The 12,691-nt window shown below is 36.9% G+C and overlaps 3 protein-coding genes and 1 pseudogene across 5 annotated transcripts; all 4 read left to right on the forward strand.

Moving 5' to 3' along the window:
• Positions 1-922: 922 nt before the first annotated feature.
• On the forward strand, positions 923-2,402 carry LOC130710001 (acyl-CoA--sterol O-acyltransferase 1-like). Its single transcript, XM_057559155.1, has one exon. The coding sequence runs from the start codon at positions 942-944 to the stop codon at positions 2,127-2,129; it is 1,188 nt and encodes a 395-aa protein (XP_057415138.1). The 5' UTR covers positions 923-941; the 3' UTR covers positions 2,130-2,402.
• Positions 2,403-3,128: 726 nt separating this feature from the next.
• Positions 3,129-4,506, forward strand: LOC130710634 (rho GDP-dissociation inhibitor 1-like). The gene is made up of 3 exons (XM_057559962.1): positions 3,129-3,414; positions 3,519-3,585; positions 4,226-4,506. Exons 1-3 carry the CDS (start codon positions 3,235-3,237, stop codon positions 4,504-4,506), a joined length of 528 nt encoding a protein of 175 aa, XP_057415945.1. The 5' UTR covers positions 3,129-3,234.
• Positions 4,507-6,058: 1,552 nt separating this feature from the next.
• LOC130710084 (importin subunit alpha-6-like) lies at positions 6,059-10,644 on the forward strand. 3 transcript variants are annotated; one of them, XM_057559239.1, is made up of 5 exons: positions 6,059-6,292; positions 6,867-6,995; positions 7,086-7,212; positions 7,292-10,093; positions 10,504-10,644. In XM_057559239.1, the coding sequence occupies exons 1-4, from the start codon at positions 6,158-6,160 to the stop codon at positions 7,297-7,299; spliced, it is 399 nt and encodes a 132-aa protein (XP_057415222.1). In that variant the 5' UTR covers positions 6,059-6,157; the 3' UTR covers positions 7,300-10,093; positions 10,504-10,644. The 3 variants fall into 3 exon arrangements, with proteins under 3 accessions (XP_057415222.1, XP_057415221.1, XP_057415220.1); XM_057559238.1 differs by having other exon boundaries at positions 7,086-7,103; positions 9,880-10,093; XM_057559237.1 differs by having other exon boundaries at positions 7,086-10,093.
• On the forward strand, positions 10,268-12,545 carry LOC130710635 (serpin-ZX-like; annotated as a pseudogene).
• The last annotated feature ends 146 nt before the right edge of the window (positions 12,546-12,691 follow it).

Genomic DNA, 12,691 nt, shown 5'->3' on the forward strand with positions numbered 1-12,691 from the left:
TAACCATTATGTATACATTTTTTATTCATAATAAATTAAAACAGAAACAATTCATTTTTCTTTCTTATTGCTTTATTAAACTTTAAGATTTTTTTCCTAATATTTAACTGATTTAAGAATTATATATAGTATATTTCTTTCCAATAATTATTTGTACACACCTCTAAATTGAGGTGGAAAGAGGTGGAGGAGGAGAGAGATAGGAAGAAAAGAAAAAGTAAGAGAGAGAAAGTATAAGATGTGATAAATGATAAGAGGAGAGAGATAGAAATAAAAATAGGTGAAAATGAAGTGTATAAATAAGGAGGTATGTATATATCATTACTCACTCTATTTCTTTCCTATATACCAAAAAAAAAGCATTATAATATACTTTACATTTTTTTTATAAGCCATGACATTGCATTCAAATAGCACAAGGGGTGCAACCCAAAAACAATGATGAGAGATCCATTCAAAGGGACAAGAAGGGGAGAATAATATATATTTTACATGTATTTCTTCTGTTGTGAATATTCATTGCTCCATCGTGCCGGCCTATCACCAAGCTCACCACATGCATTTTGCCTAGCACTGCCAGGCTCGATCATAGAACCATTCTGCACATCTTTTAATAGAGCTGTAAGATATTCGAAGAAGAGCTCATAATTAGTTAATACATCCTTCATATATCTATATTTTATGGTGGATTGTGTTAAAAACTAGTCCGCAAATAAACCATATTTTTAATACAAATATTTAATATGTTTTATTTATAATATGTTTCTTATTATATATTAAAATTAATGTTTTTCCTTCTTTCCATTTCTTTCTTTTTTCATTATTATGAATGCACTCCAAACATATATTAAACCACCACAATTTCTAACTATCAATTCAATTAGTCAACTCTGCTCAATATAATAGACATTCCATTATTTTGGAGAAACGAAACGTAGAAGATGGAAGGAGAAATCAGCAACTTCATCATGGTATGGAGCTTAGCTATGGCATTACTTTGCTACAGCTACACAATTGGCAAGATCATCCCTCAAGGTAAAACCAGACTCCTCGCCCTCTCACCACCCACAATCCTCCTCTTCATTCTCCCTCTCAGGCTCACCTCCATGCACCTCGGAGCCCCTTCTTCCTTCTTCCTCGCTTGGCTTTCCACCTTCAACCTCCTCCTCTTCTCCTTTGGCAAAGGCTCCCTCTCATCAAACCCCCCTCTTTCCCTCCCTCACTTTCTCCTCCTTGCTTGTCTTCCCATCAAATTCCAACCCCAACATCACAATTTCAAATCGCAATCAGCAACCACAACGATGACCGCAGCATCTAGAATTATTGAGTCTCCGCAGCTAGATGATGACCACATCAACCGGCATTTGTTTGCAAGTCCACAACCGAACCACCGCAATAAAGTTATTGCCAACAAAAAATGGCAATTCAACTACGATAACTATAGGTACACAATCATGGTTATACTTTTTGCTTCATGTGTTCCTCTCTACGAAAAGAAAGAAAATTTCCACCCCAAGTTCACAATGTTGTTGTACACTCTCCACATGTACACGGGGATAGAAATCTCTTTTGCTTTTGTTTCCGCAATGACTCGCAAATTTTTACAAATAGAGATGGAGCCACAGTTTGATGAACCTTATCTCAGTACCTCGCTCCAAGACTTTTGGGGAAGAAGGTGGAACATGGTGGTGACACGCATCCTCCACCCCGCCGTGTATGTTCCGGTGGTCAACGCCTGCAGCCACGTGATAGGGAGGAAGTGGGCCCCTCTCCCGGCTGTGGTGGCTACTTTCACGGTGTCAGGGATGATGCATGAGGTGGTATTCTACTACATCAAGCATGAGAAGCGCACGTGGGAGCGTTGGGAACCCTCATGGGGTTCCATCTGCTTCTTCATTCTTCACGGGGTGTGTTTGGCGCTAGAGATTGGAGTGAAGAAGGTGTTTTTTAAAAAGAAGTGGTCGTTGCCAAGGGTGGTGTCGCGCACCCTCACGGTGGCGTTCGTGGCGGGGACTGGGGTATGGTTGTTTGTGCCGGCGCTTGCTGGGTGTGGGGCGTTTGTGAAGGCGCAAAGAGAGTTTGTTGCGGTTGTTCAGTTCGTGAAGAATGTGTACACACTAATGTCATAAGTTTTTATTTCAGGTGATTAACGTGTTAGTGGTGCAATATTGTATGTTAATGTTTAGTTTGGGAAAATAACTTAATTAAGCGTTTATGATCATAAGTGCTTATGACATAAGCGCTTATTTATAAGCTATTTTAAAAAATTTATTGAAAAAAATTGAAAATAAGCTATAATAAGCATAAACTCTTTTTCATAAGCTATCATAAGTAGCTTATAAAAATAAGCTCAAAACAGCTTATGATAGCTGTTTGCACAAGCTCTTTCAAATAATGACATAAGCGCGTATGCTATTATTTAAAATTGACGGGTTGTTCTCATATGATCCCATCAATTTTCCTATATTATTAGTTGATCTTGGAAGTCATTGTGGCAGTCGCAGAAGCTCCCTCGATGCAAAGACGTCGCGTGGCGAGCCTTCGTTGGAATATTATTGGTCATATCAACTTTAAGAGCTCGTGGGGTGGACGTTGAAGACGCTTGTCCTTTCTGTCATGGGGAGTCAGAAACTATCAAGCATGTCTTTTTTTCCTGCTCAGTGGTCCAGCGATGGTGGTTTGCATCTCCAGCAGGCTTGCGGTTCCAGAACGGTGAAACTATACATGATTTTATGTAGCAAATTTTTCGTATTGCAGATCCGGAAATCATTGGATTGTGTGTGGCTTACATGTATGCCATTTGGGAGTTAAGGAACAAGATTATGTTCCAGGGTGCTACGCCGTGCTTGGAGGGCCTGCTCCGACGTTTATCCAGCCTTCATGGGCCACCAGATCAGCAGGTGCAAGTGCAGCATCGTGCAAGCGGTTCAGAAACGTTAGCGAGATGGAGCCATCCTGAAGGAGATGTGGTCAAGTTGAATTTCGACGCTGGGCTTGGTTTGATTGCCAGGAATGCTAATGGAGAGGTAATGGCAGCAGCTACGGCAGGACCCCTCCAGGTTTCTTTATCTCTGTTGGCTGAGGCGCTAGCCTTCCGTTGGACCATTTCCATGGCTATAAATTTATGCTTCCCTGAAGTTTGTCTAGAGACTGATTGTTTGCAGCTCTTTGAAGCTTAGAGGAAATCAAGCGAGACTCTTCTTATTTATTTTCTATTTTGCAAGATTGTAGAGCATGATTTCGTCGTTTCGTTCTTTTCAAGCACAATTTGGGGGTGAACATCATGAGAGGAATCTCAGTAGACATGTGAGTGAAAGCTCCATCGCTATCACCGAGGATGATGATGATGACTTGGAGAGGAAGATTGAATTGGGTCCTCAAGTTACTTTGAAAGAGCAGCTTGAAAAGGATAAGGTTGATTTTGCCCTTTGATTAATTTCTCCTTGGCCTTGCATGCCTTTGTTTTTCTGAAAGATCCATCATTTGTGCTAATGTATCATGTGTTGTTTTCTGTTTAGGACGATGAAAGCTTGAGGAGGTGGAAGGAACAGCTTCTTGGAAGTGTTGATGTGAATGCTGTTGGAGGTAATTGCATGTTCAATGTTTCCCTTCAGATTCGTGATTTCTTCTAATTTCTGTTTGTGCAGATTATCTTGTTCTTCTCTCTTGGCTCTCGCTCTTCTCGTATTTTTTGGTATATACGTTAAGAAGTCTCAAATTGACTAAAGATATAAAATCAAAATAATTCTTATAAATGGAAGAACAACATTTAGTGAATTTGCATGTTGAATAATCTTTGAGGACATGCCTAGTTGTGAGCTTTATAATAGTCAAATATGAACCAAAAAAGAACAAAAATTATTTTGCTCACATTAAATTAATAGCATGCTTGGAAATGCTTCAACCTCATTCAAAAATTGTTTTCAATCCAATCCACATTGATTCTAAATTCAGAAGCAATTATGGTGAGAAATTGTTGGGTAGAATTCGTTATGAGAAAAATTGCTGAGTCAAACATGTTATCAGTGAAACTTCTATGAAGAGTTGATTTGGCTTGCATGATTGAATTTGATTGTAGAATGTTTTTCGAACATGCATCGGTTATATTGTAAATTGATCATCTATTTTAGAGAGAGACAAACAAAGGGTTTGTGCTTTAGCTATAGAAATTCATTTGTGATAAGTTGTTGACTTTACTTTTGATATGTTTGATGAATGAGTAAAGAAACTCTGGAGCCAGAAGTGAAGATCCTAAGCCTTGCAATCAAGTCACCTGGTAGAGATGACATTGTTCTTCCAGTGCCTGAGACAGGAAATCCTCCAGGTTTATGGTTTACTTTGAAAGAAGGTAGTCGTTACAGCCTCATGTTCACTTTCCAGGTTGGCCATAACATCGTTTCAGGTCTCAAATACACCAACACTGTGTGGAAAACTGGTATCAAAGGTAACCAACCTCTCACCAAAACATGCCAAATACAACTTTTTTTCTTTGAAGCTTTATCCTAAAATTGTTGAGCTTTGTTACAGTTGACAACACTAAAGAGATGATTGCTTTTCATTTGGAAAATTGGATTGGTATATTTGAGACAATCAATTGAGTTATCTGATTATGTATATTCCACTTTGGATCTGCTTTGTCAAAGTTTTTTTTTTTTACTTCTACAGATATCTAAAGTCTGTAAACACTAAGATAACTGACAATTCAATTTTATGGTTACTTCGTATTTTTTGTGAATAACGAAAATATTTTTACTCCCACCAAATAAAATCTTGTGAATTCATTTCTCAATGTTTATTCAAGTGACTTTTATCTCTTTTAACTTGGAAAGCATTGTTTAAGTGATCTTAAACTTAAAAATGAACTTTAAATGGCAAAGATCTATAACTAGAAAGCTATAAAACTTATCTTTATGAAAACTTGATTTCTTGTGCTTTACAATCTTCATGGTCTTCAACATTTTTCTTCTTTGTTGATGTTGTTCTCTTCATCAAAACCTAGCCAAGGTCAAGGAGAGGCTCTTCTTCTCAAAATCTCCTCACATTTTCTATCTTTTAGAACATGTCCATCTTAAGAGCAAACACTAATGCTATGTTTGGTTGTGGTGAGATAGAAGAGAGAGAGATAGAAGATAGGGAGATAGGGGAGAGATGGAGGTAGTACCTTTGTTTGGTATCAAAACACAGTAGACAAGAGGGAGATTGAAGGTGGGTTTTTCACCTTTTTTTGGTCTTCGCAAAACGCGAAGAGATTGAGGCTAGTTGCTTTTTCTTTTTTATTTTCCTATTCTTTGCAGTTAGTGGCGGTTTAAAACTTTAAACCGCCACTATTTGCTTTTGACCCCACTTTTTTTTTATCTGACCCCACTTAATTACACTTTTCCTTTAAAAAATGGTTTTTAATTGAATGTTACTTTTATCTCTCTTCCACATCATTTCTCTTTCTCTTTTATCTCTATTATACCAAACAACATTTTAAATCTACTATATTTCTCACATATTTCTCTCTACTCAACTTCTCTCTTCTCTATCTCTCTTATCTACCAAACAGAGGTGTAAGAGTATTTATTTATTTGAAGAAGGTCAAAGGACAAATTAGAAGAAGCATAAGAGAAAACTTGCATTAACCAAAGAAAAAACACACCATTGCTCAATGCTAATGAGGAGTTGGTCATGTTGCATTCTATCTTACATTTAGCCGTAAAAAAACATGTTGAGGTGAAAGAGAGCAGTGGAACTATGATTGAGATGAGACAAGAAGTGGAATGATTGAGGTGAAAGAGACCAACTGAAGTTAAAGCATTTTTATAATAGTAAATTTCGCCATGAAAAAAATACTAGTTTGGTTAGATAGTAATTTGATACTGATTTATATCATTTGATAATTGAATTTATTATTTTTATGGTTGTATTTAGCTGTTTGTTCTTTAATGACATTATGGGGTACTATTTCATGTTATTTTAAGGCTATAATCCTATCAAAAATCCATTTGGTAATATTTTCATTTTTATGCTATAAAAAATCCATCTATTATAAAACATTTAAAAGGGAAACATTTAAGACAACAGTGACACTCTAAACTTGCTCTCTCCCTCGTACTCAACACAAGAGTCACGCTCTCCTTTCTCCCGCAGTGTCCGAAACCCTAGATCTGAAATCATGCCAAGAAACCACGATGAGATCCATGATTCCGACTATGAGCTCGATGAAGAGGACTCTGCACATGATTACGATGAGGGCGAGGATGAGGAGGAGTCCAGTGAGGACGATTACGATTGTGAGGACCCTTGTCAGGTAAACATTTAACAAAACCCCTCAAATTATTGATTTTGGTGTGCTCATGCATCTGCCTCCAACATAGTGGGAGTATTTATCAAACTTAAAATCCTTGAAATTGGGGGGTGTTCAAATTATTGATTTTGGTGTGCTCATGCATCTGCCTCCAACATAGTGGGAGTATTTCTCAAACTTAAAATCCTTTAAATGGGGGGGGGGTGTTCAAATTATTGATTTTGGTGTGCTCATGCATCAGTTAGATTCTTGATCTTAGAAAATATCATTATGGACTTATGGTTGATTCTAAAGATGTAGAGTTATATAAATAATTCATTTTTGGGTCTGTGCTTATGAGCACCTGAGTAATGGTACAAAAAGTTCTTTTTGCTAGTACTTTGATATGATATAAATGTGTTGTGGATTCTTTTGACTCTTGTGGGCATATAAAATTGTTTTAAATGAGTATGTTACACTAAGCTTCCATGTGGATGGTGTGTTCATATATGACATGTGTTTCTGAGAATGGAATTTTGCATCAAAGATATCATGTGATTTATTTACAAAACTTGGCATTCCATTGTTTTCTTTGCAGCAAGTTCTTGACGCTGGTATACTCCGGCGTTTTAAGGAGATTCTCAGAAACAAGGGAAAGAATAGATTAAAGATGGGGGCTTGTGACGTAATTGCAGAACTAGCAATGGGAAACCAAACACAAATTCGTGTAAGACAATTTCAATGAAAATATGTATGACCACACCATGTGACAATAATTCCAAGTATGTGATTTATAATTTATTTAAAATAATTGCAGGCTCTTATCACTGAAGAGGTTATAATTCCTATCATCAACCTCTTGGAGAAGGCTGATGCAAAACTAAAAACATGTGCAGCTGCAACAATATTGGGAGTCCTGACTTTTTCAAATGACCAAAACATATGTAAAAGTTTCAATATATTTGTTAATTTTCAATCCAGTTTAACATATTTACACCATATTCTAACATAAATTATATATAGGTACTTAGCAAATCAAGGTTGCACCTCTGCTATTCTGCACCTTCTTACAAGGAGCAAAACTACACAGTCAATAAATGCAAAAGCCTGCCTCAAGAATCTGGAAAAAATTCTGCAGGTGAACAAGGAAAGCCATGAATCACACCACAACAAGATAGTTGTTGAGCGAGATGGCAGAGACATAATTAAGAAGACCCTGCGCAACAACAATGATGAGTAAGTATATATGGTAGCAAATAGAATTCTAGAAATTCTTCCCTCTATATACCCTCCTTCCCCAATAAGGAAAGCTCTACTCATAGGCCTGGCAGAGGGTTTAAGGTGTAACCCAAAAGAAATAACAGCAATGGAGAAGGTTCTTATCAACAATGTTGACTTTTTAAAGGAAAATGTTATCATTCTATCAGATCATGGGACCTATATAAAACCTTATAAAAATGTCATCAAAAGGACTATTAAAGCAATGTTGGAAACTAAGAAAGATGAAGCATCACCCATAATCTCCCTGTTTGTGTTCGGTCACGGAGGATCCCACCACAAAAGGCCAACGATTTTTCCTACACAAGATTATAATCCCAAGGGGAAATGACTAGTACTCACAGGTTAGTTGGTTAATTTATATGGTTGTTAATAGTAATAGTTTACCCATGCATTGAGACCTTGTGAGGAAGTAATTTCAATACTAGATCTGTTAATACTCTAACATATAGTCAGTCAGAAAGACAATATGAAGTAGCTATTACAATCTCTTATATTCTGGCAAGCAGTTTCAATACTAGGTCTGTTAATACTATAACAGATAGACATTATGAAGTAGCTATTGAAAGTAGCTTTTACAGTCTCATTCATATTCTAGCAAGTAGTCTCAAGTTCAGATAGTCATCCAGCTACCCAAACAGATAGTCATCCAGAGTATCCTCAGGACCGTGGAAAACTGGGGTTGCAACTATGCCCAACCTCTTGTAATTTTGAAAGATTTGATTGAATAATTCCCTGTTGGTGATGGGTCGTGTCAGCTTCCTAAGTATTGGTGATATGGTTAAGTTGACCAAGTCGCCATCAAATGTTACTAGTAGGATTTTTAATTTTTGCAGCCTTGAAGAATTTGCCAGAGTAGCACAAATTAAAAAACACAGTCATCTTGGTGCCTTTGGGTACTTTCTTCCTCACATTGTCGTAGAACTCATCTGCAAATTGTCATCTTATTATTAAAATGCATAATTATGTTTCTATTACTTAAATGCGTGAAAACAATAACATAATACTACTAGTTGAACAAATTGAGATAACTGTCTTCCTCACAAGGTCCCTATGCATGTGTAAACTATTACTATTAACAACCATATAAATTAAACCACTAACCCACTAACCTGTGAGTACTAGTCCTTTCCCCTTGGGATTATAATCTTGTGTGGGAAAGATTGCTGGCCTTTTGTTGTGGGATCCTCCGTGACCGAACACAAACAAAGAGATTATGGGTGATGCTTCATCTTTCTTAGTTTCCAGTTTCCAGCATTGCTTTAATAGTCCTTTTGATGATATTTTTATAAGGTTTTGTATAGGTCTCATGATAGGATAGAATAATAACACTTTCCTTTAAAAAACCAACATTGTTGATAAGAATCTCCTCCATTGCTGTTATTTCTTTTGAGTTACACCTTAAACCCTCTGCCAGGCCTATGAGTAGAGCTTTCGTTCTTGGGGAAGGAGGGTATATAGAGGGACAGATTTTTGAATTCTATTTGCTACCATATATACTTCCTCATCATTGTTGTTGCGCAGGGTCTCTTAATTATGTCTCTGCCATCTCGCTCAATAACTATCTTGCTGTGGTGTGATTCATGGCTTTCCTTGCTCACCTGCAGGATTTTTTCCAGATTCTTGAGGCAGGCTTTTGCATTTATTGACTGTGTAGTTTTGCTCCTTGTAAAAAGGTGCAGAATAGCAGAGGTGCAACCTTGATTTGCTAAGTACCTATATATAATTTATGTTAGAATATGTTGTAAATATGTTAAACTAGATTGAAAATTGACAATATATATTGAAACTTTTACATCATGTTTTGGTCATTTGAAAAAGTCGGGCTCCCAATATTGCTGCACATGTTTTTAGTTTTGCATGAGCCTTCTCCAAGAGGAGGATAATGAATACCAAACAACAAAATATGTTACAAGGTGATTCATGTATGCATATGTGTTAATTACTAACCACAAGTGATTTGTATATGCATTCGTGGAGAGTGTCAACTCTTCTTCAATTATCATGAAAAGAAAAACACAATTCAGTCAGATAAATAATTTTGGCTTGGCAAACAAAAGTTGTTAACCAGATCAATGAAAACAAAAGTTTAAGGACATGGATTAATAGATCCAACCTTATTCATAGATCCAAACCCAGATCCAACTTTTCTAAATCATCACATAACAAATAGAACCAACCTTTCTGAATTTTTACACGATAAATATATGTTTGAAAGATCAAACCACTAAAATCTATGTCGAAAAGATACTCAAACTTCTAGATATTTTATAGCTTAGGTCAACCCCGATAAAGACTCTAAACAAGGTGTAAAATTTCTCACCAATTCATAGATCAAGCTGGGATCTAAGCTTACTGAATCCTCACACAACAAAAAGAGCTATGTCAACTCCGTCCATATTGCTATAAAAGAGACTATCAAACCGTGTCCAAATCCTTCTCTCATAGATTCATAGACACAACCTTTCGATCTATGACGCAGTAGTTCACTTCTGGTTCCGTGCCTCGTCTCTGCCCTAGCCGCTCTCATCACGGTTTCTCGCAAAGGTTCTCTCATCTCTTTTCTTTTCTATGTTCAATTCAATCACTGCAACGTTTCTTTTCCTGAAATTTATAAAATTATTGCTTTTCGTTATTTCCCTAATTATCTCCTCAGTTTGATTGTTTATTAGGTGAGGGTTTGAACTAATCTTTTCTTTATCTCACTGATAGACATGTCACATGTATCATGTATGTATGTATGAATTTTCTGGGGAAGGTTTTCTTTTGTGGTAAAAGTTTGTTCTTATTTGATCAAGTGTTTGTTTATTTTTATGTTTCCAACATTGCTTTTCTTTTTCTTAATTAATTAATATGCTTCCTAAACTGGGCAATTGTTACTGCTTGTGTGGTTGAGATTACATTCTTATTGCTTATTGTTTAGGATTTTAATCCATTCAAGTATTATTGACTTATAGGTAGAGCAACAATGGACTCCGAAAATCAATCAGGTGCCAAACTGATGTTGCCCTCACCATCACAAAGCATTTATTCTCAAAACAAGAATATCAGGAGAAGAATCTCATCTTTTCGCCCTTCTCTCTCCACGCTGTTCTTAGCGTCATGGCTGCTGGTTCAGAAGGCTCCGCACTTGACGAGCTTCTTTCCTTCCTCCAATTTGACTCCGTCGACAATCTCAACACCTTCTTCTCTCATCTCCTCTCTGCGGTGTTCTCTGACGCTGCTGCTCCTTCACATCGTCTTTCTTTTGCCAATGGAATGTGGGTTGATAATTCGCTTTCTATTTCCCATTCTTTCAAACAACTTGTGGGCACTCATTATAAGGCAACTCTGGCTTCAGTTGATTTTCAGACCAAGGTACTATCACTTTTTCAGGAACATTTTAGTTTTTTTATTTTTTGGAAAATCCATCCAACAAATCCTTCAAATAATATAACTAATTTTGATTTGGTTTTGAAGGGTGATCAAGTGAGCCGTGAAGTGAATACATGGGTTAGAAAAGAGACGAAGGGCCTTCTCACAAACCTTCTTCCTCCCAGGAAACTAGACGAGTTAACCAGGCTTGTCTTTGCAAATGCACTCTGCTTCAAGGGTGTGTAAAAACAAGTTTAATGATCCAATTTATACATCCGATTCTGATTTTCACCTCCTTAATGGGACATCAGTCAAGGTTCCCTTCATGACCAGTGAGAAGAAGATGAAATTCGTTAGCGTTTTTGATGGTTTCAAAGTCCTCCGTCTTTCTTATAGACAAGGTAGTGATAAAAAACGCCGGTTCTCTATGTACATTTTCCTTCCGGATGCCAAAGATGGGCTGCCAGCTTTAATTGAAAAGTTGGCTTCAGAATCTCCTTTCTTGAAAGGAAAGCTTCCTCGGCGAAAAGTGCGAGTATGGAATTTCATGGTTCCAAAATTCAAGATTTCTTTTACACTTGAAGCTTCTAATGTGCTGAAGGAGTTGGGAGTGGTTTCGCCTTTCTCTCAACAGGATGCGAATTTTACAAAAATGGTGGAGGTGGACTCTCCTTTGGATGAATTATATGTTGAAAGCATGTTTCAAAAAGCTTCCATTGAGGTAAATGAAGTAGGCACTGAGGCTGCAGCGGCTGATTTAATGAGAGGGAGAGCTATGTGTCGGACCGTCCCACTGGTATAGATTTCGAAGCGGATCACCCTTTCCTCTTCTTGATCCGAGAAGATTTGACTGGAACAATCCTCTTTATTGGGCAGGTGCTCAATCCTCTTGATGGAGCAGCCGCGTCAGTGAAGGTTAGCAATTTCAATATATGGATTTTGTGCATTACATAGTATTTGTTACCAGGTCTTTCATTGCCATAGTATTTGTTACTTTTATTTTCAGCAATTCAGGTCAGACTTATGATGTGTGGGATTTGAGAATCACTAGAACACAATCAAGTTTGAAGTTTCCCCTAAAAGAACTCAGTAATATGTCTCACATTGCATAATTGACCTTCTTTAAGTGAGAATGAAAATAAAGACGGTTGGCATAAAATTTTAGTCATCTACACCTGATGTGTTGTTGCGTTTTGTATCGTCAATATACTGCAAGTATAATTCCATTTTATTATATCTTAAGCATTTGATTTACTTTTATACATAAACTGTTTTAGGAGGAAGATGAACGTGATGATGTTGATGATGATAACCATGAGGTTCCATCAAAGAGGAAGAGGTCATGCCAAGTTGGTTCAGATGAATATTTTGAGAGGTTTCATAAGAGGGTTTTTGATCGGCGCATTGATAAGAAATTAAGAGAATATTAGCTCTTCCAGATAGGGCCATTATACTAGTGAGTTAAAACTTGTGGTAGAACAAATATCTAGTGCATTATTACTATTTCTGATGCCCTTAAATTGTTGGTAGATTTCTTTTGGTTTTAGTAATTTGATTTGTACTACAATCTGGCTCATTTATTGTAATTACACCCTTTCCGGAGTGTCATTTGAAATTCCATATACCAACACCTGGATTTCCTCCATATTGATCAGCTTGTCTCCACTGATATTTTTCTTTTTGGCATGGTCATTTTCACTTGTTCTGTGATCTGCTGCCTGAAATGTATTGCAAATTAAGCAGCTCATTTGTATTGTATTCTTCATTTTGATCAAATTGCTTACATGGGGA

The sequence above is a fragment of the Lotus japonicus genome, chromosome 4 (genome assembly GCF_012489685.1).
Source record: "Lotus japonicus ecotype B-129 chromosome 4, LjGifu_v1.2".
Classification (NCBI taxonomy): Eukaryota; Viridiplantae; Streptophyta; class Magnoliopsida; order Fabales; family Fabaceae; genus Lotus; species Lotus japonicus.